General features: G+C 39.1%; 2 protein-coding genes across 2 annotated transcripts; one reads left to right on the top strand and one right to left on the bottom strand.

The window, feature by feature from the left end:
• Window positions 1-677: 677 nt before the first annotated feature.
• LOC131679456 (transmembrane protease serine 9-like) lies at window positions 678-11,061 on the bottom strand. The gene is made up of 3 exons (XM_058960186.1): window positions 10,266-11,061; window positions 8,286-9,076; window positions 678-1,534 (listed from the first exon to the last, which is right to left on the bottom strand). The coding sequence occupies exons 1-3, from the start codon at window positions 11,033-11,035 to the stop codon at window positions 732-734; spliced, it is 2,364 nt and encodes a 787-aa protein (XP_058816169.1). The 5' UTR covers window positions 11,036-11,061; the 3' UTR covers window positions 678-731.
• A 404-nt stretch (window positions 11,062-11,465) lies between these two features.
• LOC131684183 (trypsin-7-like) lies at window positions 11,466-12,449 on the top strand. Its single transcript, XM_058966832.1, has one exon. The coding sequence runs from the start codon at window positions 11,570-11,572 to the stop codon at window positions 12,218-12,220; it is 651 nt and encodes a 216-aa protein (XP_058822815.1). The 5' UTR covers window positions 11,466-11,569; the 3' UTR covers window positions 12,221-12,449.
• Window positions 12,450-26,020: the final 13,571 nt, after the last annotated feature.

Genomic DNA, 26,020 nt, shown 5'->3' with positions numbered 1-26,020 from the left:
CCGATCCCACCATCGACAAATATCCGAAGAATGTGCAAACAACTGATGTTCCGGTTATTAGTCAATAGCTTGTAGCGGAGACTGTGGAGCCCCCTTCGTACTAGACCAGAAAGTACTTGGAATTGTTTCGTGGGGCGTTGGATGCGGCAAGGCCTGGAGTTTACGTTAGTATTGGAGCAATGCAAACCGGGATTGATCGAGTGATGGAGCAAGAATCACCAATTTTATCTGATCTACAATGCGAATAGTAACTGAAAATGTAATGACATTCGTTAAAGAGTCAAAAACTTTCAAAGAAGTTTCATATTCGGTTTAACCAACAAAAGCTACTGATTACAGAAAATCGGTTTGTTCTCGCGATAATAAAGATAAGACTTTTTGAATGTTTTCTTCCTCGGTTTCATTGATTCTTTGAATTATTTGCATTCGGTCTAAATATGCGATTTAAGGGTTTCATTTTACTGCTATTAACGTGTGTGATAAAAAAGAGTCTTTGAGAAATTAAAGTAACATTTAAACTACTCATTCATCTTGAAAAATCTCAGGATCTCAAAAATCTGTTAACAACACCCTCCATGTTTTGGTTTCAATTAATATTTATAGCGCACAGTGCAAAATTTCGCAGTTAAATAATTAAAAAAATAAGTGAATCAAACAAATTATTTTTATTCGTAAATTTCAAATTCGTTTTCTTTATCAAACACATTTATTTGTATTTATTCATTTTACATTCAAACTCCTGTATTGTGCAATATCCAGCTTCTTGCCGAAGTCACTGTAGCATAAACGCCAGGGTATTTTCTAGAAGTGCATCCCCTATTCCAGGAAACAACTCCGAACAGTTTCCCACCACAATTCAACGGGCCACCTGAATCTCCTTGACAGGAAGCGCCACCATTTGCGACAGCGCACACCATGGCGTCATAAATTTTCACCGGATGGTTCACTGCCTTACAACGTTGCGTGTTCATCAACCTCACGATAGCAGTTTTTAGAGGTTTATGTGACTGTCGGGGGTCTTCCGTTTCACCCCAGCCAGATACTTTGCAGGCTTCTTCCGCATGATGAGGATCCGTAATTTTAGATAGCTCTATGGGAGCAATTCCACTTGCTCTGGGTAATGCACTTGACAGTTCCAACAAAGCGAAATCATCGTTTTTGGTGGCATAAGAAAACCCCGGGTGCATTATAATGCGCTTCAGACCGCGTACTGTTCCACCTTCACTTTTAGAATCTGATCCTGCTCGTATCACAATACCCTCTGGTCTTTTGCCTTCGAAACAGTGTGCAGCAGACAGTACCCAACTGGATGATATAATGGATCCGCCACAAAAGTGTCCTCCGAACATTGGACTACCAATCGCTACAACATACGGAACATTCTTAATTGATTCCAACCTACCACCAACGATTCTGTTGTCTGTTTTAATAAAGCTAGAGCAATTTACAATGAAAAGCATGCAGAACACGTATCGAATTGTCCAACCACACCATTTTGAAGAAGAACTCATCTTCAATAACAGTTCCAAATTCGCTCGCGATTATTAACAAAGAACCAACTTCCGAATGTTCCTTTTATATACCAAATAATCAACTGCATATCTGAAATCCGGCACGGATCGATCAGAGTGTATCAGGCAAACAGAAGATCAGTAATATTGATTTCAGCCTCAGGCCACGTAAGAACCGGGTCGACGGGTAGTGTTCTTCAGACCAGCAGAAAATCTTTCGAATCAGGTCGTTTTTGCTTCGATTTTTTTGTGCGGGCGTACTGGTGAGGGCAAAAGGGTACTGGTCGGCCCACAGGCAGGACAGGGGATTTCTAAATACGAAAAATAATCAGAGAGGTGTTATATAGAGCCATTTTCCGTTTTTTATGAAATTAAAAATAAGGGGCATAAAGCAAAGATCGCGAGTTACCAGGATATCCCGAACTGGAACATTGGGTGGTATACCTCAAGCCCGAAGGGAATCCTTTAGCTGAGACATGGCGTCACAATATCCGGAGCACACCCAGACAACATGCTCGATGTCATGATAGCCATCGTCACAAGCGCACAGACTTATACTACCAATCAACCAGGCCCGTACGCAAGGGAAGCGTTTTGAGGTTCAAACCCCTCACACGAGAGTTTGGAAGTAGTTTGGAAAATTTCTTAACTTTCTGATCAGCAAAAAAAATTTACTGCGAGTCGTCATTCTAGAACCAAGTATTTGATAAAATCCCTGCGAAGATGGTTAATAAGCCGCTTTCAGCCTAGGGTAAAACGGGTATACACATTTCGTGCGGTTATTCTAACTATCTTGAATCGATTCCCTGGAGATAAGAATTGCTACTTTTGAAAAGCCCCATTCAGCCGCATTTTTCCGAGAAGCACAGCCAGGTTTAACTTCACACTTGAGTTATGGGAAGAATGGGGGCAAACAAGTACACACGTGTCGTGCGGTTATTCTAACTAACTTCAATAGATTCCTCTGAATTTTTACATAGTAATTATTACTTTTCATCAGCCGCTTTCAGCCTACTTCTGAAATGTCGAGTAAGGTATAACTTCACACTTGTATTATGTGAAGAACTGAGGTAAAACGCATGAAAACGTTTCGTGCGGTCATTCTTATTATCTTTTATCCCCCAGATTATTCGCCATAAGAATTATTACTTTTCATCAGCCGCATTCAGCCCCTTTCCGAAAAGCACAGCCAGGTTTAACTTCACGCATCATTAATGAGTAGAATTGGGGTAAAACGGGTATACACGTTTCGTGCGGTCATTTTAACTATCTAAAATCGATTCCGTGGAATTTTGTACATAAGGATTACTACTTTTCATCAGCCGCATTCAGCCTCGTTCCGAGAAGTACAGCCAGGTTTAATTTCACACTTAACCCTTGTGAAGGCAAGCTAAAATCCTAACATTAAAGGGCAAACCGGGCCTCTCAGGCCCGTCTAAATTCAAGCTCCTTTTTGCCGTTCTCATATAGAAAGGTTATGCAATCGGTCGAAATTTCGACTTTTTAACCGAGACCCGTAGGGCTAAATCTCTTATACCATTCGACTCAGTTCGTCGAGATCGTAAAATGTCTCTATGTGTATGTATATGTTTGTATGTATGTATGGATGTATGTATGTGGCAAACAATCTCACCGATTTTTCTCAGAGGTGACTGGACTGATTTGTACAAATTTAGTCTCAAATGAAAGGTACAGCCTTCCCATCGGTCGCTATTGATTTTTTTTATTGATCCGACTTTCGGTTCTGGAGTTACGTGTTGAAGAGTACAATCACACAGCAAATTTCCATAGAAACTGATACCACCATGATGTCCAAATGATGCAATATATATTAAAATATGTGCAACATTACTTGGCTTTGTTACTATGTTTTAATTGCCGCAAGGTTCTACTGTATCGATTTTGTTGGCTATTTTCGGCAAATTTGAGACTAAGAGAAACGAAAGCAATGAAATTTGCCGGCGTCGGCGGTAAATCATGATGATGAGTTATGTTCTACCATAGACCATGCGGTAGACTTGGGTGGAACGCCCAACTCCTACTATGCAGAAGGCAAAAAAATTCTTCACATTTCCTTTCGATCATGCCCATATGAGCCTGCCTAGTTCTAGTTTTCCGTTCTAAGTTTATAACTGATTCGCTCTAGAATACCTATCCGTCTTTCAATTTCATTGCTTTCGTTTCTCTTAGTCTCAAATTTGCCGAAAATAGCCAACAAAATCGATACAGTAGAACCTTGCGGCAATTAAAACATAGTAACATATAAACTAGTTGGTAAAAAAAAGTAGATAAAAATTCGATTTCTGCTAGCTGAGCTGTGTCATTAATTGCTATCAGCCATCCGTGTGTGCGGAACGAAAAAATAAATAAGTAGTTCAATCACAATAGGATCGGTGCGACACCGATAGCTTGGTGTCGATTGAATGCATACGTCACGGCTTGATGCTAGCAGAAAGGGAGAAGAATGATCGCATGGTCGTTCTAGGCGAGGATTTGTGAAGAATTTTTTGCCGGCGTCGGCGGTAAATCATGATGATGAGTTATGTTCTACCATAGACCATGCGGTAGACTTGGGTGGAACGCCCAACTCCTACTATGCAGAAGGCAAAAAATTCTTCACATTTCCTTTCGATCATGCCCATATGAGCCTGCCTAGTTCTAGTTTTCCGTTCTAAGTTTATAACTGATTCGCTCTAGAATACCTATCCGTCTTTCAATTTCATTGCTTTCGTTTCTCTTAGTCTCAAATTTGCCGAAAATAGCCAACAAAATCGATACAGCATTACTTGGCTTTGCATGTCTAGATCATTAATGACCCACCGAAGGCACTTCGACCACATTGGCCAACTATGGCGGTTCTTGATGCACCGGGGGAACTTACCAAGTTCCTAAAGTAATGTCATACCTATTTTTCAGCGAATTCTTTGCAGATTTTTACAAACTTGGTTTCAAATGAAAGGTACAGCGTTCCCATTGGCTGCTGTTGAATTTCTAATTGATTTGACTTCCGGTTCCGGAATTACAGGATGATGAGTACGAACACGCAGCAAATCCTGATTTCAGCGTATAAGGCGATGGATGTAAAAAGGTCAAATTTTGTTTTTCCAAAAGGTGAGCACTCCGAAGATCACGTCGAATGTCGATTGGTTCTGAGCTCCATTTCGTTTGAACACGACCAATAAATGTTTCTGGGTTGCTATTAATTTCTTCTGATGCATAACCGGAGTACATATTCAGATTTTTCTTCCGAGTCTGCATCAGATTCATTGACGGAAGCAATATCATTCACACATTCTTCCTCGCTTTGCAAATCAGTTTCGGAATCGTCTGCTGTAGAATTTGCTCGAATTTCTTCCATTATTTCAAATTCTTTGAGACGATTGAAAACATGTGCATGTAGTCTTATAGCCATTTCAACTTTTTGTTGCTTTTAGATCCTACAATTTGAATAATTATGACAACTATAACACAAAGAATAGACAACAAAAATAGACAATAACGACAGAGTTAGGGTCTGTTGTATCCAAGTAATTGTCAAGTAGACCACAGTGGGTGAAATAAAAGTATTTACCCAAAAAAAATATGACACACGTCATTATCGTATGCTATTTTTACATTTCCTATAAAAGAAATGTATAGAATTCGCTCAAACTTTCAAAAAAAAAATTCTTATAAGAAAAGGTAAAAAGATAAAATCAATAAAACTATGAAAAAATTTCTGCTAATATGAAGCTGAACTCATAAAAATGTTTTTTTTTTCAGATAAATATTAATGTATAAAACCCGTGGTACTCCTAGTAAATATTGCATGCACACCGGGCCTGCCAGGCCCGGCTTGCCTTTTTGTGCATGTAAAAAATTCAAACATAGCTGCGCATCACTCCATAGATGAAAATTTCAGAATTCTTTATTTTTGTTATAGATTTCAAAGCTTCTTATCAAAATTTCCATGCCCAAGCTTATACTGCATACACATTTTTTTGTAGCTAAAAAATTATAACGTGCCGGGCCTCTGGGACCCGGTTGCCTTTTTGAGGGTTAAGTTATGGGAGGTATTTGGTGTAAAACGGGTAAACATGTTTTGTCCGGTCATTCTAACGATCTTCAATCGATTCCCTAACTATTTAAATAATTTTTGATCAGCCGCTCTCAGCTATTTTCTAATATGTGGAATCAGGTATATCTCCCCACTTGTATTATGTGAAGAATTGGGGTAAAACGGATACAAACGTTTCGTGCAGTCATTCTAACTCTCTTCAATCGATTCCCCGGATTTTTTTTGCATAAGAATTACTACTTTTGATTAGCCAGATTCTGCCTCTTTTCGAGAAACACAGCCAGGTTATACTTCCCACTTGAGACATGGGAAGAGTTGGGGTTAAAACGGGTACACACGTTTTGTGCGGTCATTATAGCTATCTTCAATCGATTCCCCACAATTTTTGCATAAGGACTCAGCCTTTTTCTAACATGTGGAGGTAGGTCTAACTTTATACTTGAGTCATGGGAGGAATTGGGGTAAAACGAGTACACAGGTTGCAGGCAGTCAGTCTAACAACATTCAAACGATAACTTGAACTTTTATACATAAGAATTAACACATTTGATTAGCCGCATATAGCTTTTACCAAAATTTAAAGCCAGTATTAACTTCAAACTTTAGTTGTGCGAAGAATTGGGGTAACATGTATGTATACGTTTCGAGAGATTAGTATAATTATTTTCAATCGATTATTTGGGCTTTTTACGTAAAAGATAATAATTTTGGTCCGCCGCATTCAACGTTCTTCCAAGTTATATATTCAATCTTGAATATAAACTTAAACGACTCAAACGAAACGGGAATTTGGGCGAAACGGACATGATATCGTGCGATCGTTCTTATTACTAGTAATAATTTTTTAGACCGTTTTGTTGTACCGTATGCTTCTTGCCGAGATTTCTGTACAGAACGTAGAACGCGCTCGCGAAATGCTTCCTGTTTCGACAGCATTTTGAGTAAAACTGAGCAAGCATAAACAAAACAAAAAATACTAGCAGAGGGAGAAGAAACAGGGCTAACATACATACTCTAATTTCTCTCTGAGCTCGTTTGTTTTGTTTGTTCCCTTAAAAAATCCAATATTTTAATTGCTACCCGTTAGATTGTTTTATATGCATGTAACGATGGTTTTTGGTGGTGTACGTTAAATTCAATAAAAAAATTACCCCCTCACGCAAAACTGCATAGGGATCTTTTATTTGGAAAAATTGTGTCAGTTTTTCATATGTATTGATAGTGGGTGTCCTTACGAGTACATTCATATTATTTTTAAAACCTAATTATTCTTTTCTGATGTTTAAATTAAAAAAAAAACAAAATTAAATTCAGCCAACAAACTGACAGTTGTCCTACTAAATGACGTATCTGCAAATATCTCGTTCGCATTATTGTTAACCGGGACAACACCCCACATAGCATGATCTGGTACTTTTGCAATACGCTAGCAGCTTGCAATCCCAAGTTTTATCTGCAAACTATGGTAGATCTGATGAGGCAACCTATATAGTCAATAGTCATACAAGTCTCATAGGTTTTGATGTGTCATTGTTCTAACAGGAAACAAACTAAAAACCTATATTAATCCACCAAGCGGTGCAATTGTGCCTTTCTCAATCATGAATCACGAGAATGTGTGCGTTGTTTATATTCATTAAAAGCTTTTAAATGAATATATTACATTTTATTATTATACATCAAATGACAACTATATACAGGAAAATAAATCATTATTCGAGTTCTAAAATTTTGAAAAAGAAAAACCAGCCACGGTAATATTGAACTGAAAAAAGCGAAATTTTTACCTTTTTTGCTTTCATCGGAGTATCGGTTTGAATCACAATTTGCTATGTGATCGCACGCCACAGCCTGTAACTCCGGAACCGGAAGTCGGATCGGGATGAAGTTAAATAGCCATTTACGGGGACGCAATACCTTTCATTTAAGGCCAAGTTTAGTTGAATCGGTCTAGCCATCTCCGAGAAACCAATGTGACTGTTATTCTGAATTTATATACTTCTACCGGGTCTTCCGGAACCGATGATGGTGGCCAATGTGGCCAAATAGACCTTGAATGGATGTTAGTGACCTAATACTACAAATCGAAGCAGTTGTGGTCATATTTTGGAAAAATTTTCACCTTTATACATTCATTGCAGAATTTATTAAAATCGACATTTTCTGCGTGTTCGTACTCATCACCCTGTAATTCCGGAACCGGAAGTCGGATCCGTTAGAAATTCAATAGCAGCCTATGGGAACTTTCATTTGAGACTAAGTTTGTCAAAATCGGTTCAGCCATCTCTGAGAAAATGAGTGACATTTTTGGTCACATACACACACAGACGCACATACACACACATACATACATACACACATACATACACACACAGACTTTTGCCGAACTCGACGAACTGAATCGAATGGTATATGTCACTCGGCCCTCTGGACCTCCGTTAAAAAGTCGGTTTTCAGAGCAATTGCAATACCTTTCTATTGAGAAAGGCAAAAATGTTTTTTTATAGTTTCGAGCTTAGAAATAGAAAAAGGATTGAGATATTAACTCACAGTACTAATCTACATCAGAAAATACCGTAACCCGCACACCCCTTAAGATCCCTATTGCTACGGTTCTGGTGCACCCTCTTTCCACCGTTATCCATTGCCAATAATAAAACAACTATATTCTGAATTCTGCCATGCAAGCTTATTAGTTGTTTGATTTATTTAGGCACCCGTTTCTTGATTTATCCATACCCGCACCATTGTAATAGCAGCATAAACACCGTACCAATCCTTCAAACCGCATCCTTTACCCCAGGAGACGACTCCAACAAGTTTTTCCTCGCAAACCAACGGACCTCCGGAGTCTCCTTGGCAGGCATCGTTTCCATTGCCTCCAGCACAAAACATAGAGTCAGTGATTTGTTTAGGCGCGTGTTGTGCTCTACAAACATCCGTGTTTTGCAGCGGAACCATGGCAGTTTTCAACGGTTGTTGCGACTGTTTTTCATCTTTTGTTGTACCCCAGCCCGAAACTTTGCACATTTCACCCTTGTAGTATGAATCCATACTAGATGCTAACTTAATTGTAGAAATCTTATGCGTCATAGGGAATGCGTCTTTCAATTCCAACAGAGCGAAATCGTAGTCTTTCTCGATGAGCCGTTGGTAGTCCTTGTGAATTATTATGCGCTTCACCTTGCGAGTCAGTCCGCCTTTATTTCTATGAGTAGAACCAGCTCGTACTGTAATATCATCGGGAGTCACTGATTGTAAGCAGTGCGCCGCTGTTAGTACCCAGATGGGCGTTATAAGTGTACCTCCACAGAAATGACCCTCGTATGCTTCACTGTTCAGCGATACAAGGTAAGGTAGATTATTTATACGGTTTAGCCTTCCACCAACAATTCTGAATTCTGAACAAAAAACAAAACTACCATCATTTACAACGCTAAACATAAATAGCACGAACCAGATGTACGTTATTAGAGAACTGCTCATCCTACAAATGGCAAGCTTAATCCTTTGTGCACCAGTTACGAATAACCTGTTTCTGATTTTTCCAGCCGAATGTCAAACTGACCAGTGAGGCATGTCCGACCTCTGGGACGAATTCAATAAAGGTAACGAAGCCGTACCGAATCTTCTACATTACGAGACGTGTGCTGAAACGGGTTTGAAGTCCAATAAATCACAGATTTATAATCGTATTTTGAATTACTCTATATCAGGCGTATCAAATTACAAATAATAAGAAGCGTTACTCGAACAACTTAGTCTAACAATAAATAGTGACAAAAGGTTAATGCTTAGAATTTACTGGAATAGAATGTGATTTTTGTGCCAAAGTTTCTGGTGCGAGTTCTAGTCAAGTACTCGGGTATTCAATGAAAGTGGCAGGGTCTTTAAGGACCAGCTCAACGAGTTACGACTCAACATGAGTATTTGTTACAAACTACATGGGGTAGACGCTTCCTTAGACATTTTGTTGATAGCGAATTTGCAGAAAAGTATGATTATTATCATGTATACTTTCAAGTAATGAATGTTTTAAGCACACTTAGCTTGCTTCATGTAGACAATCAACCTACAATGTTCATACACTAAAACTTCAGTACTAAACTAGCTCAAAAAGGCTCCAAAGGTGTGAATATTTCAAACTCAATGTGCTTTAGTTCATCTTAGTGCAGTTCCCGTATGCGTCATAACATTTTTAATAAAAGACTAGAAAAAAGTCCAGCCAAGCTCACCTAGGATTTAATTCGGCGTTCTCGTAAGCCTTTTAGGAAGCAATATCGCATCTACGTGTCATCTCGAGAAGTTGAGATTGACGGAGCGGTCAATGACAAAAGCTTGACATGCGTTAGTCTGCTTTAGAATGTTGTTGGCTGTTTGAAGGACACTCCTTTTCAGACAGTAAAGTTATTGTAATGAAACAATTGCATAAAGTATCTATCACTTTTTTCTCTTTTTGTTGCTGCAAGGAGCGGTGGGGTGAGTGCGATCTCGCATACAACAAGCTGTGATAAAACTAAATTGAACCACAAGAAGCGCTCTAATCGACACTTTTCAGAAATGCTACAAAGAGCTATATTTTCCCATTACGATAATGGAACTGAAATTTACACTTTCGGAGCCTATTGAATAACTACATACTGAATCCTGTTATACAAGTTTATTACCTGAGAACATAAGCTATTGAGCTGCGCCGTCAAGCACCCGTTTCCTGGTTTATCCATATCCGTATCATACTAACGGACCCATAAACGCCAAAAAATTCTTCTATACCGCATCCTTTTCCCCACGAGACGACTCCGACTAGCTTCGCATTACAAACCAACGGACCTCCGGAGTCTCCTTGGCAGGCATCATTTCCATCCCCACCAGCACACATCATGGAGACAGTGATTTTTTTAGGGAAGTGTTGTGTTTTACATAGTTCGGTGCTTTGGAGCGGAACCATAGCCGACTTCAGCGGTTGGTGTTTCTCTGTTTTATCTTTATTTAAGCCCCAACCCGAAACTTTGCACATTTCGTTACTGTAGTACTTATCCAATTGAGAGGCTAGTTTAATTGTGGAAATTTTCCGCGTCATGGGAAATTCGTCTGTCAATTCCAAAAGTGCGAAATCGAAGTCTTTCTCGTATTTCCGTTGGTAGTCGTCATGTTCTAATATGCGTTTCACTTTGCGAGCTTCCCCACCTTTATTTCTGTGGCTCGAACCAGCTCGCACAGTAATATCATCAGCAGTCACCGTTTGTACGCAGTGCGCCGCTGTTAATACCCACTTGGGTGTTATAAGGGAACCAGCACAGAAATGTCCCTTATATGCTTCACTATTAAGCGATACAAGATAAGGTACATTTTTTATATTATCTTGATAACCACCGACGATTCTGAAATCTGATTCAACAAAACCATAGTAATTTACGACGCAAAATATGGAAAGCACGAATCGGGTGTACAATGCTGAATAGCTCATCTTGAAAGGGCAAATCTGGTACACTAAGCACAAATAATCTTTTTCTTCATTTTCTTTTTAAAGCACATTAATGCCACAATGACCATAAATGCATATCTGGACTCCGGGACGGATTGATTGTAGGTAACGAAGACCGAATCATTTGTAAAACGGGGTAGGTTAGGTTTAAAACCTAAAACAAACATTCAAAGTTTCGTGATTGTATAGACTATTAGGTCAATTGGTCGGAAAATAGAGTTTGATAAAAATATGGTACTATTTTTGTTTCCACTTTCATTATACTTTTCGCAACCCTAAAAAGCCTGCTAGAAATAACTTGACTAACTGATTAGAAACAGGTGTTCGACTCGCTACGCTCGTATTACCATGCCGTCTCCATAGTTCATAAAAGTCTACCGATCTACCATTTGCATTCAGACAGTTCTCGGGATGTTTTCCAAATCACTACTTCTACCAGTTTTTCTGTTGAAACTCATTAAACCGACCATTAGCATTGTTGATGGTTACACAGAGTCGATCAATTCGATACCGTCGATGGTCTCATTGTCGACACACAACAACCTTCTATTGTGCGGAGGATCACTTATCTCCAAAAGTTGGGTTCTGACTTCAGCGTTTTGTTTTTTCGACGGTATCAAACCAAGCGACATTATTGTCCGACTAGGATCGAATTATTCCACGGTCGATGGCCAGACATCGACCGTGGAAAAACTAGAGATTCATAGACAGTTTAACGTGATCACCAGAGATAACAACTTCGCATTAGTCAAGTTATCTAGAAGTTTCGACAATAGTCCAACAATAGCCTCTATTGCACTGAGAGAACCATTCCCCGAACTGTTTGTAGGTCAGGAATGCTTTATTTCGGGTTACGGATGGACGGAACTCAACGGAGCTACTTCAGCAGATCATCGTCTAAGAAGTGCTTCAGTGATAATCATCAACCATGCCAGCTGCGTTCAAGAAAACCGTCCCACTAAAATCACCACTAAGACGCTCTGTGCCACTGCACCTGGAAGAGATGGATGTGTGGGAGATTCCGGTGGGCCAATGATGTGTAATGGGAAACTCGCCGCTATCATTTCCTGGGGTAGAGGTTGTGCACAAGGCAAATCATTGGGAATGTACGCTGACCCGAATGATGTCAGAAGTTGGATTCAGAGCTATGGAATTACGCTTTCATGAATTGTTAGTAGTGAGGTTAGGGATGAGATTTACACCATGTTGTATATATTGGCAATACTGACCGTACGAGTTCGCTGTTCTGCATCTGAGAGAAATTGTTATATAATAAATAAAAATACGTCCTAGATTTCACCTTAAACATGTTTATAATAATGATATCGCTTTCAGGACGGACTCCTATAACTCTGACTCCTGCATAAACTGCTCACAACCCCGTCGAAGGTTCTTACTGCTGATCCAGCACACTGGATGGAATAATAAGTTTCGTGACTCAATATATAAATATGTACGAGGTTGTGAACAGTTTATGCATTCTATAAAATTATCATTAAATATGTTGCGCCACGGGAGATATCGAATTACAAATCGTATGCACGGGCTGTCTTTAAAGTATTGGAGGGATTGGTGGTAAAATGGACACGTTAAGAAAAGTCATTATTTTCTAAGTAATTAGTTATTAGGGCATTGCAAAATATTTTTTTTATTCTCGAAGGCACCCCTCTCATATTGTGACAAATGTGAAAGTATTATATTGAAAAATGCGCTTAGGAATCACATGAGAAAAGTTTCATACCTGGAAAAATAGGTAAAGTTGAGGTATTAGGACATTTAATGAAAAAAATGTGGTTTGTAGATGTTATGTCAAAAAATTTGATGTTTTTGAATTTTAACGCAAGCAAATCTTTGTTGTATTCCTAATTTTTCACGTTCAACAAGGAACAATTTATTAAAATTGAATGAAGAATAATAGAGATATATGCACGAGAAAATGATAAAATTTAATATGAATGACAAAAAGCCCTATAACCAAAAGGATCCGTTCGATTTCTGAGATTTTTTTACATAAAAAAACTGCAAAATATGTATGGTTTGCACCACGGAGCAGAAAAATTAAAAAAATAGGGGATTTTGGGGCCAAAATGACACAGTGCCCCGCTTTTCCGCATTTTTCTAGGTACAGGAACATCTCCATTCCAATACTAAGGTTATTTCCTTTAAAAAGAGGTATAAATTGTAATTTTCTGATTGCTACTTCAAAAGTTATAGCATTTAATATATTTTTCCTCCACATTTTCCCATAGTACCAATTTCAAAAATTTCAAGCAATGTGGGCGGGAGTCTAGAATTGTCCAGAAGATTTATTAATTTAGCATCTGAGCTTACTTTGACATTTGTCACAATATGAGAGGGGGGCTTTAGAGTTCAAAAATTTTTTTTTTGCAATGCCCTATTAGTTATTGAGATCCTACAATAACCTTATACACTGAAGTCTTTTTTATGTGGTTTTTTATGCGGATTTTCAAAGTCATGCGGTTTTTTTTATGCAGCTTTCTTTTAATTTTTAAGGCATCACCTGAAGCGACTTTTATCGAAAGATAGATCCTCGTGAATGCACATGCTTAAACAAAAGACATAAAATGTGTATATCTTTATTTTGGATTATGAATTACTAGTCTTTGGGTTAAGAATATGAGAAGCATTCTTGATGCAGTAAAAATAAAAACAGAAAATGAATACCTTTTTACCTTTCTCATAATAAAAGTTATGCAATCGGTCGGAATTTCGACTTTTTAACCGAGGCCCGCAGAGCCGAATCTCTTATACCATTCGACTCAGTTCGGCGAGATCGGAAAAAAGTCTCTGAGCGTGTATTTTTTTTACTTGGTGGTAAAACTTTTACGCCGACTCGGCACACGTTTTGTAGTTAGACCATACTACCGATTTCTTCAATCGTGTGCCAGAGTAAGGGACTCTGAACAGAGAAGATAACTCTGAACCCTATTCCTCTAAACTCCACCAAGAAGTCCGACATTTTCCTGATCCCCCGGATTCCATTTGAAATGACTACTTCGGAGCGAGGCGTGCTAATGCATTTCACTTGATTCCAGGTCTAGCTGGTCGTGCTAGATTTCGCCTGTCTCGTAACCGCCATATCAGTCCTGCACGGAATGATATTCTACATGCCTTCCTCTCTACGTTGACTAGTTGGATACCGTGGTCGACCCGGCGATTCCGGTTGGAGGGTGGCTTCCGGTTCACAGGTGCCCCAAATACCCCGATGGTTTGTCGCATTCGGTGCTACTAGGCGTAGTTCCCGACGGTGGAAATAGCCTACCTCGGCGGAGAGTTCACCGACGAACGAATGTCTCCTGCAACCGTTGACGGACACGTTATTCTTCTTTAGATGCAGTCCGGCAGAATGCCGAGGTCAATCCAGCGATTCTCGGTGGAGGATTGCGTCCGGTTCGCTGGTGCCCCGATGATTCAAGCCCGCGATTCGCTACGGAATAGTCCCCAACGGTGGATCTTTCCTACTCCGACGAAGAGTTCCCCGGTAGTGGAAGATCTTCCGAAACCGATACTACCCGGGCCGATGCCGAGGTCGGTCCTGCGATTCTGGGTGGAGGGTGACTTCCAGGTGACAGGCGCCCCGACGAGCATCTGCCGGAGCTACTTCCCGATGTATTCGAACTAGTCCCCGGCGGTGGGCCTAGTCTACTCCGACGGAGAAATTTCCCGACGTTGAAATTTCTCTCGAAATCGTTATCTCGATGCTGGTCGGTTAGGTACCGAGGCAGGGATGCATGAAGCACAGCACGAGAGCCTAACATGAGCTGAGCGGCCGCTTTGAACGAACCAAAAGCAATAAGCACTGACACCGCTCGTGCTAGGTAACCTGCGTGCTCGAGCTGTAGGATTCGAAGAGCTAGCACAACGAGTTAGCACGATAAGCTAGCACCATGAGCCAGCTCGGTAAGCTGGCACGAGCAAGCTCGGTGAGCTAGCTCAGTGAGCTAGCACGAGTTAACTCAATGAGCTGGCACGGTAAGCTTGTCCGATGAGCTAGAACGGTGCAGTAGTGTAAGCTATGGAATGAAAGAATAGGACAAAGCAAGAACTATGCGTTGGTTAATGTGCGACAGGTTGCTGAAAAAATGATGCAGGCATCATTACTCACACTAACGCGTTTTTTTATTCTGCTTTGCTATAGCTGAGCTATAGCTCCGTGCAGCGTGCAAGCTATCACCGTGCTAGCGAGGGCTCTCGCTCATCGGTGCTCGTGCTACTTGCTAACTATAGCTCATCGGAAACCAGCGCAAGCACTAGCTCAATGAATTTAACGCTGACACATTATGAGTCAGTGTAAAGCTATAGGACACGGAGCAGCACCGTTCTTGTGCATGCCTGTACCGAGGTCGGTCTTGCGATTCCGGGGAGTCACGGTTCCGACAGCATAAGTCATTAAGTGACTATACGCTTGTCTGGACATGCCGCAGACTCAGGTGATTCGCATTTTATGCCAAAAGATCCTGACTCCTGTGTTGCAGAAGAAAAAGAGTTAAGTAGCCGGAAAACTCTAAGCTTGCTCATATGACCCTACTCCACGCTTTTCTAAACTTTCTTACTTCAAATCCTTGCTCTTCCTTGAGTACTATGGCTCTTAATATTGAAAAATATTTCACACCTTATGTGTTTTTTATGCGGATTTTTAAAATTATGCAGTTTTATTTAGGATTTTCAAAGTTATGCGGTTTTTTATGCGGATTTTTTATGCGGTACGTATCCCCCGCATAAAAAAAACTTCAGTGTATGCTTCTTGTTAGACATGTTTTGTACATAATTGGTGAAAATACTTCAACATAAACATATTTTTTCAACCATTATTCATGACTTCAAAACATGTCCATATATATGAGACATATTTATAGTGTGTGGGAAAAAATGAACACCTGGTAACAATATCCATAGTAATAATTGAAGTTTCATCGTACTTTTATAGTCACTCATAAAATTTAAATTGCCCGTATAACATGGTATAAAACTTCAATTGTTACTTGGGATGGTTTTACGTACAAAATGTCCTGTATGTATGCAATGCGCAGCATTGATTGGCATTTTTCGAGCAATGATGATGTTCCAGCGGGACATGAGCATTGCATACACTCAGGAATTAAAAAAAAAAAACGTCACATGAAAATTAAATTATCTTGTTGTAATATTAACCGGTTTCCAATCTAGTGGGATCTTGAGATCATCCATGGATGTTAAAATAAGTAGGATCTGTTAGAGTACAGTGAAGGTAGGCTAAAGCGCCTATTTTCACCATGCTAAGAAGGGCGCCTCACTAATTCATTAATTACTCGGCCTACCATCAATAGAATGCGTAAAACTTGACATCAACAGCTTTACTTCGTTGTTAAGAACCAACATAATAACACAAATGCGCTGAAAACAGTGAAATTCTCGTGTTTGAGCGCAACGAAAACTCGAATCGAGTGCCCCTGTTGTTGCGCTACCATTTGACTCAATGCGTTGAACAAAGATGGTAGACACTGCTCCAACCAACGGCTTCAAATAGGTAGGGTGATAATAGATACATGACAAAAATAGTTAGTGTTCCGACTAACTTTGAGGCTTGGTACTTGAAGTATTCAAATATTAACATTTGCAGTAAACTTTTTTTCTCGTCAAACAAAATGTTTATTGGAAGAACAACTCATCACTTTTAACTGATGAAAAAATGAGAAGGATCGATGCTACCAATCATAAGAAAGTAAATAAAATCCAAACTCATGTTAGAAAAAGTAAATAGCCATAGCTCTGAAAATAATTCTAAATTCGAAAAACTGTTTAAATTATATTTAATATTTACCATAAAAAAATTATAGAAAAAGCTCGACCGACGAAAAATTGTTTGACACTTGCATATTAATAAATTTAATGGTTTGAATTTAACGTGGTCAGATCAAGTTAAATACTTGGGTTTGATTTACGATAAACTTACTTTTAAGCATCACATTGAATCAATCAAAACAAAATGCAACTAATACGATGTTTGTTTTTACGTTTGGAAGTCCGGCTTTGAAAAACCATTTAAGGTTAAGATATGTGGAAGCCAGGAATGCACGCTTGTTGCTAGGCACCGACGCGCTTGTTTACATTGAGAAAAAATGGATTTTGAAGTGAAAATTCAAACGCACAAATGAGAGTTTTCGGACATTTTCCTTCGGTCATCTGGCAGAAAATTTGAAGTTTAGTTAGTAAACGATTAAAGTTTCGCGGGTATTTTTCCTGTGGTGTGTGATTAAGGTGCATTTGAAAAAGTGTTCTGATAATGAGAAGAAGAAAAATAAGTGTTTTGAAAAGAAACCCCAAGTGAAGAGGGGTGATATTTTCGCACAAAACAAGAGCTACGGAGAGAATTCCGTCAAAAACTCGGGTTGATTGTATAGGAAAATGTTCTAGCTTCCTCAAGTAGCAGTTTCGTGGTACACCGGCAAGGTTAGTGTATTGAAAAACGTATTTTTATATTTGCTCATATCAGATACATGGTTAGGCAGGGGAGAGGGGTGTGTGCGGCCTAGGAGCTATGTTGTGGCTCGCATGTATAATGTCCTTAACACCTCTGATTTGCAAGGATGAATTTGGCTTTTCGAGCATCCAAATTTTTCCAGTTATTTTACAGAGGGTACAGTTTTTTTGAAAACATTGTTGGCAACGCTACTGTTCACGGGGTCTCATCGACATAAACAAAACTTCTGCTCTGACGGGACATCACGTTTGACCAGTCGTTCTATTGAAACACAAAGTGTGTTTCCGCTTCAGGGATATAGCGTCAAGCATTCTGTCCTAACAGTTTCCACCTGTCTAGTATGCGATAGCGCATGAAAAAAATAAATGCATTCCATTGAAATTTTGCCCTTTTCTATTACCAATAACTAGATGTACTACTTACTGTGGATCTCGATAAATACTATCGAATATGGTTTTGAACGTTTCGAAGCTTTTAGGTACTTCTATTCTTAGTCGTTGCTTCAATGAAGCCTTTATGATTCCGATTCAGTTGTTAGGGTGGTTCGGAAGCTTCCTTTATACCTGCCATTACCATTTCAGTAAAGGGTAAATATTACTATGGATAAGCTAAATGATTGTTGGATAGATGACGCCGTTCAACATAATTTGTTTTCATATGTATTACGGAAAATTATAAGTAACAGGTTTCTCCAAGGAATTTGGTAAAATCCATTTGTACATAAGGGCACAAAACCGATTTTAAGATGTTTGAACGTTTTGAGTTCCGCTACTAAGTACATGGCAGCCGTCGTGACCGCCATGTTAATCCCAAAAAATCAACCATTACTTATGAGCGATAAAACAACTAAGTAGGTTTTGTGTCCTTCTGCACAAATGGTTTTTACCATATTCCTTAGGAAAACCTGCACTTGCATCGAGCATTTTTGGGCTTTCGATTCACTCACTGATAAAACGACAAAAAAGAGGACTTTGATTGCATTGGGTCTCAAGAGCAATGTTTCTTGAAGTCAGAATTTAGCTTGCCTTTTTCATAGATAACACTCGATGTGCTAACACGACGATTCCTGTAATCATTAAAAACTTAGAAAACAAGATAATTGAAAATCAATTTCATTTGAGTTTACCATTGTCGATCGCACGGCTTTCCAACTGCATACTGAAACTAAATGAATTATCTGAAGATACTCGACCAGTTCGATCGACAGGTGTGGAATCGGAGGCATTTTGTTTTAATTTGGCGTACATAGGTACATTTGGTTCTCTTCTAGGTGTCCTTGCTGCGGAAATTATTCCCAGTGAGCGCAGAGTTCTAAATTCGGCACTATTTTCCAACTTCGACGATAATTCGAAAAATTAGCTCACATGTAGTTTACGGCTCCGGTCTCTATGGGAATCTATAAAGTTACATATTAAAATATATTTTTTGTAGAATATATTCCACCAAAAATTTACCAATGTCTACTACACATATTCCACGTTGCCTAATGGAACTTTTTCTCGAATAACTCTGATCGACTCACACATCCAATCATCCTTGGTTGTAGTCACTTCCAGTCGACTGCTCGAAATAAGACGAGCGGATATGTCTCGAAAATGTCCCTTTAGAGGACTTGGCGAAAACACGATTGCTGACTGAATGGACTAGTACATTCGGTGACCTATTGAAAACACGCACATCTGATTTGTGTCGATTATGTACAGAAAAGGCGTCGATATTTCCCCTTCTTCGTAAAGTGCAACGCTCGGCATCGAAGAAGGAGCTGTACTTACAAGACCAATGGACCTTGAAGGAAATAGTGCCATCTCCATTTGTTGCGCAGCATTCAGCAATAAATCAAATCCATTACATTCTATTTTGAAAAACGTTTATACTTTTATAACGGCAGAACTGTTCCAAATAATTATCCGGAAGAGCAATATCTATCACGATTGCGGTTAAATAACTGTTAGATTCCTACGGAGTAAAACGGAAAGATTAAGTTTACGGATGGTAAGAAAATTGTTTCGGCGTGGATTACTGGCTTAAGCATGTCAGTGAATGATATTGTAGATATTTATTTCAGTAGATTATAAATTTTATACTTTAAAAAACACCACCGCAAGGGCAAAAAAACTTACAATTTATTATTGATGCATAAAACATTGAACGGATCAAATTTTGTAAAACCCACGCCACGTTTTTCTGGTTTGTCTGTCGTGTTCGGAGAAAAGGAAGCCACAAATCAAAAGAATATAATAACAACTGTTAAATAACTTTTCTTATTTATAGATGTCACATTCTGATCGAAAAATATGCTGACTGCCATCGACATAGCATAACATCACATCTACAAAATCATTACTTTGCTGCGGAAGACTTTATATGATGTTTTAATATCAGACTAAATAAAGATGATAGTTATTTTTTCTAAATATTTGTTAGCAGATGGTAAAGAGTAAATGCTCAGCTTGTAATTGGCATGATAATCTCGATTTGTATACATTTGTTAGATATGATAGACGTTTTGAAAAATAAAAATGTATAGAAATGTCCCTTGCATACTTAAAGTTGAACAAAGAATTGTACAATTCTCTTGGCTCTTCTGTTTCATAGCGTTCTGAGAAAATTGCCGGATCGATATTTTTTAGGGAATTCCCTCATAGTGTTATGTCTGTTGGTCTGTGGTAGCACCATACACGTATAATTATATCTGCCTATGGCAAAAAGAAATACTTGCGAGTGGAATTCATATTTATATTTACTATTAAGGAACGTCGAATTTGTAATGTTCTGATAAATTTTTAAATCGTCGATATCTTAACCGGAAAGTAGGATAAATCGGCGGCTAACTGATGGGGAAACAAAATGCTTAATGATGAGAGTTTCAAACAACCTTGTTCGTCGCACTTAACCAAAATTTCTATTTTTTTTATCGAAAACGATTCCTGCAAAGATTTGTTTTGTATAATTTATTGCATATATTAAATAACCCTTGGCAATTGGGTCAATAAATGAAGAATAAAATTATCTTTTTATTACAACTTTAAACCCTTAAAACTTCTGAATGATTTTTTTTACGAAAATGTGAACACGTACTCGTTTGACACTATCGGTCTTCCTTGACGGTGAATTTAGCCACACGGGTTAAAATTTTTGACAGTAATCCTAGAAAAAGGATAAGGATGAAGGTAGTTCAATGGAAAGTGTGGCCGGAATAATTCAATTTTATAAAAGAAAATTATTTGTTATTTTGTGTATGAAGAAGTGAAACAAAAAATTCCTACCATATCGGCATGATACTCTACCTTGATGTGGTCCGGGGGCTTTTCCACCAAAACAGTATTACAGTGATTATATCACAGAAACTTGGGACACGATTTATTAATTAAGCTTGTGATCAATTTTAGTACTTAACTTTTATTATCCACTGTCATGGTCAAATAATATACAATGTGGGTTTAAATCCAAATTCTCTCTGGAGGCACCTTCTTTTATTGATATATTTTAAATTAGATACATGCTAACACCCATTAACACAAATTTCTTATTCTCTCATATACACTCACAATTTCTCATTCCAAACTAACAAACGTGGCTTTCGCGATAACACAAACCAGATTACAAATGCGAACACCCGCGATCTCGCCAACATTTAAACACCCCGGTAATTAGGTGAACATTTGCACCTAAAAATTTACTAACGCAGTCTCAAGCATCAACCCGCCGCTCCCGCAATCATTAATCGGTCACGTCCGGAACATTCTACCCTTGATCCTAGCAGCCCAAACTCATGCCTTCAGTTGAACCAATAGAAATAAAAACTAGACAAGACGTGCACACGTGATTATTGAAGAACACGCGAACATGCGAATGGCCACACGCTTGGAAAAATAAGCACGCGTGTCAAAAACGTCAACATACAAACGCTCGAATCCTTCGCGATCATCCACGCACAACCACACTCACGATCTCGCATCCCGGTGACTAAGTGAACGGTTTAGCACTTATAAATTCACAAACGCGGTCTCAAGAGTGAACCTCCAAATGCCCGTGTTCGCGCGATCATGAATCGGTTTCGTCCGGAAAACCCTTTTCTTGGCCCTATTAGCCGAAGTCCAATGCCTTCAGGTGGACCAATCAAAAAGATGATGCTCATATCCTCTAAAGTACACTTTCCATGGCGACATGTATACACACCCAGCTAGCTATAGACCATCTATTGGAAGAATTGAATTTAGCCAACATTTTAATCTGAAATCACAATCGCTTTGCAAAATATTCAGGAACATGAAAAATATTCAATTTTTCAAAATCATTATGAATTTCTCTTTGAAAAATGGTCAGCACAAATGCACCACAGCAACGGGGCACAATGCATCATAACAAATATCGAAATAGCTGATTTATATGAAGAAGATAGCAAAAATTGCAGCTTTCGAATTAACAGCCCAAGTGAATTCTACTTCACTGCGGCTATGTCTCTGACATTACCTTCCCATCTTTTTTATTCTCACTTACAGTGATATAATGTTGCATATAGTGCCACCTAGCGGTGAAAATTCGAGCTAGTGGGTTTTCTCCATGTAAATTGTGTAAAAATCCCATACAATCTTCAGAACCGTTGGTCCGGTAGCTAGACTTGTCCGATTTGCTTCAAATTTGGAGCAACTACTCTTGTTGGGACTAGGAATCGACTGATGGGTCGTTTGAGTTTCGAAAATTTATTATTTTCTCGACAATCTAGATTGCATCTCGCTCTCTCTCTCTCTCTCTCTCTCTCTCTCTCTCGCAATAATCGAGAAACAAAACCTACTGCACTCGAATCTCCCAGCTGTACCATCCGATGTCTTTTTTTAATCTTTCAACATTGCCTTGTTATTTCGATTGTTAACTTTCTTTTGAAGTTGAAAAGACCGAGGCATTAATGGTGATATTGTTTTTATAGTTTGAACCCATTTCAAATACCCATGTCCAGCATGAGCATGGGGGCATCATGGGCATCATTAGACTACTTGATGTTGTCATAGTCTTCAACTTTCTGGTCGCTTTATAGATCATTCGGCTTTCGACACGAAATTTGTCGTTTCAGCTTCGCCGAACAATTTTCAATTTGGTGCAGCTGGGACACGTTGGCGGGTTTGGCATTCTTATGGACGATTAGGATCTTCAAGCGATCCATTTTGTCCGGACTGCATTGGGCCTAAATCGAACCAGAACACGATATCTTTCGGATGGTGTTCCTTAACGAAGGCTGCAACTTTCACTAAGTACTTCGTGCTGTACACTTCCCCTTTCATCGGAAATTGCGCAGAAAGAAGACCAGCTTTGACATCGCCCTTTTCGTAAAGATGTCATTAAAGATATCAATAAGGAGAAAGATATCGCGCTTCGATATTTTCCATTAGTTCATTAGTACCATCTGTTGAGTTGAAATCTTACTAATGGGATATTTTTCTATACGTAGCAAAGATTCGCTCCTTTGGTCATCTACATGTCAAGTCACCTTAGAGTTTCGATTATGCGCTACGGTGAGCAGAAATCCAACAAATGAAGGCTCAAAACTATGTCTTAGATTTTTCACAGAAATTGGGTATCTTTCTTCTTGTTGCAACCATTAAAGGCATGTTGTCCAAATACTTTTTGACCATGAAACAGCTTCGCGAAGTGAAGAGTTTGATTGCCAAATCTTTCTTGACAATGCTATCGTAGTAACTTCTGACAAACTTTGATATGACTTCGGGTATCCAAACGTTTATCTCGACTGCAATGGTTGTATCTAGCTGTCAACAATACTAATACCAGCATACCATCCGTTTCCAGAAATAAATTTTTATTAAAACATAGCTGCTGAAATATACTCATCATTGTGAAGAACAAAGAGAGAATACACGCATTTTACTACATTCCGTTGAGTTGAATATCTCATAAGAACTTCCAACAGGGGTGGGCGTGGCGTAGTTGGTAAATCGATTGCCTTGTACGCAGCGCACCTGGGTTCGGATCCCGACCCCGCACATAGGGTTAGAAATTTTTCATAAGAGATTTTTCTAACCCGAAGAGGCGAATGACCTTAAGGTTAAAACCTCTATAATCGAAATAAAAATAAAAAAAACTTCCAACAGTTCAAACTTGGATGTTTGTCTAGGGGCAGATCATTCTAGGAATGTGTAACAAATTTGCATCAAATTAGAAAAAAATGCATTTAATTTCCATTTTTTCATCAACTTTGTTAAATATAGGGCTAGTTTTTTGTAGGGTTTTGACGTCTTACACGCAATGCAAAATACATTTTGAATTTCTATTTTGATGGAAAGAAATGCATTTATTTTCGCTGATTTTTCAAAATGCATCACAAGTGATCTGCCTCTAGATGTTTGTATTCGGTGTGGCGAGGGAATGATGACGCACATGCTGAACTAAGAAGGGTGACAGTGCAGTGGAGCAATGTGAAACGTTAATCCAGACATTTAAAAAGCAGAGGTTTAATATATGTCCATTCTCGTTGATGACACTATTAATTTGCTGAAGAATTTTAGATATCCAATCATACAAATCCATTACGGACGGGCAGAACGTTGAAGACGCCTATATTAACGATGTCATAAGTCGGGGCGGCGACCAACGTCATGAAAGAAATGGAGGAAAGATGTTGATCGATCAGGCTGCAATCACGAGTTTTATCAGATACACAACAAACAAGAACAGACTGCGATCGGCAAGTTGTACCCTGGGACGGGACATGCGAAGACGGTCTCCCTCCAGATATTCATGTTATTTTGCAGGGAAAAATCCTTCACTGTTTTCACTTCACACGTCCTGTCCCAGGTTATACCTATAACCTCACTTGCTCGGAGCCGCCCACCGATCATCATATATCACTAGGGCTTTTATACCATTTACATGAAAATGTTCAAGGCATTTTTTAATTCCAAATCCTTGAAAACAAGCTCACTGAATTATCATTTTTTCCTTTGATTGCGTCGTCATGCAATGTTTTACAGCGAACAGCAATAAACACACCACCACCCGTCTTATAGCTATTGATAGCGTTGCTTTTACAGTGGTAGACATCAAATGCTGAACCAACCACCTGGCGTGACAGAGTTGCCGGTTGTCGAGCCACGTTTCGGTTAAGGCGATGACATCATATTTGCAGTCCGTAGTCGCGAGCAAACAGCTGTCCGCTGACGGCTGGACTGTGGCGGAGTATCGAGAGCTTTCATAAGGCCAACTGCGTTGCGTTCCGGTATGCATTGAACCTTGATGCGATGCGAAGAGCAGGAACGGAACGACGAGAGCCAGACGATGAACTAATAGCGTTGAACGATTCAGTCGTTTCTCTAATTTCTCCTTGCATAACTAACCTATTAACCATATTTGTCATTTGGCAACGTACAAACTTTTGATAGTAAGCTTCTGAAAAATGGGTTCCAAAGAAACTTGAAAATCGTGCATTTAACACCCAGGCTAACAGACATAAATCTCGGAAACATAGACTGATACCAACACTGAAGAAGATTACAGGTAGTAATCGAAATACCGGTATCTGTTAAATAGTGAAATGCAAGTGCATTTAACTATAAAAACAGTGGAATTAAATGGAAGAAAACCTTTGAAACATTACGTACATTCCACAAAGACCTCCGTTCGCGTATATACTCGGAAACAATGCTTCGTCCGGTTTAACGGTCATTTGGGATTGTGATCTCATTGGCGAGTATGACGCCACTGACATATGCAAAATTATGCGAGGGATAGACCACTAGTGAAAAATTGCTCTTAAACCTGAAGGATAACCCACTAGCCAATGAGTGATTTTGACTGTGAATAAAAGGTAGAGCCAGTGTTCTGGAAAAAATGGTGGATCGACATTTTTTGGAGAATGTCCTTATAGTGTTATGTCCGTTAATCTGTGTTAAGGTGAAGATATGTGGAAGCCACGTTGCTAGGCACCGACTCGCTTGTTTACATTAGGAAAAACTGAAATCTGAAGTGAAAATTCAAACGCACAAATGAGAGTTTCCGAACATTTTCCTTTGGTCATCTGCACATTGGCAGAAAATTTGAAGTTTTGTTAGTAAACGATTAAAGTTTCGCGAGTGTTTTTGCAGTGATGTGTGAAAAAAGTGCATTTGAAAAAGTGCAATGAAAACGATAAGAAGAGTGTTTCGAAAAGAAACCCCAAGTGAAGAGGGGTGATATTTTCGCACAAAATAGGAGCTACAGATGGCATTCCGTCAAAAACTCGGATTGATTGTATAGGAAAATATTCTAGCTTCCTTAAGTAGCAGTTTCGTGGCACATCAGCAAGGTTAGTGTGTTGAAAAACGTATTTTTATATTTGCTCATGTCAGATACATGGTTAGGCAGGGGAGAGGGGTGTGTGCGGCGTAGCAGTTATGTTGTGGCTCGCATGTATAATGTCCTTAAAGGATTGACATCTCTGACATAGGCAAAGTAAAAAAGAACGTGTCGCAAAAACAAATGAATCAAATTTCAGGTAA

The sequence above is a fragment of the Topomyia yanbarensis genome, chromosome 2 (genome assembly GCF_030247195.1).
Source record: "Topomyia yanbarensis strain Yona2022 chromosome 2, ASM3024719v1, whole genome shotgun sequence".
Taxonomy (NCBI): Eukaryota; Metazoa; Arthropoda; class Insecta; order Diptera; family Culicidae; genus Topomyia; species Topomyia yanbarensis.
The sequence above is the reverse complement of the archived record's forward strand: the minus strand, read 5'-3'. Positions and strand labels throughout refer to the sequence as shown.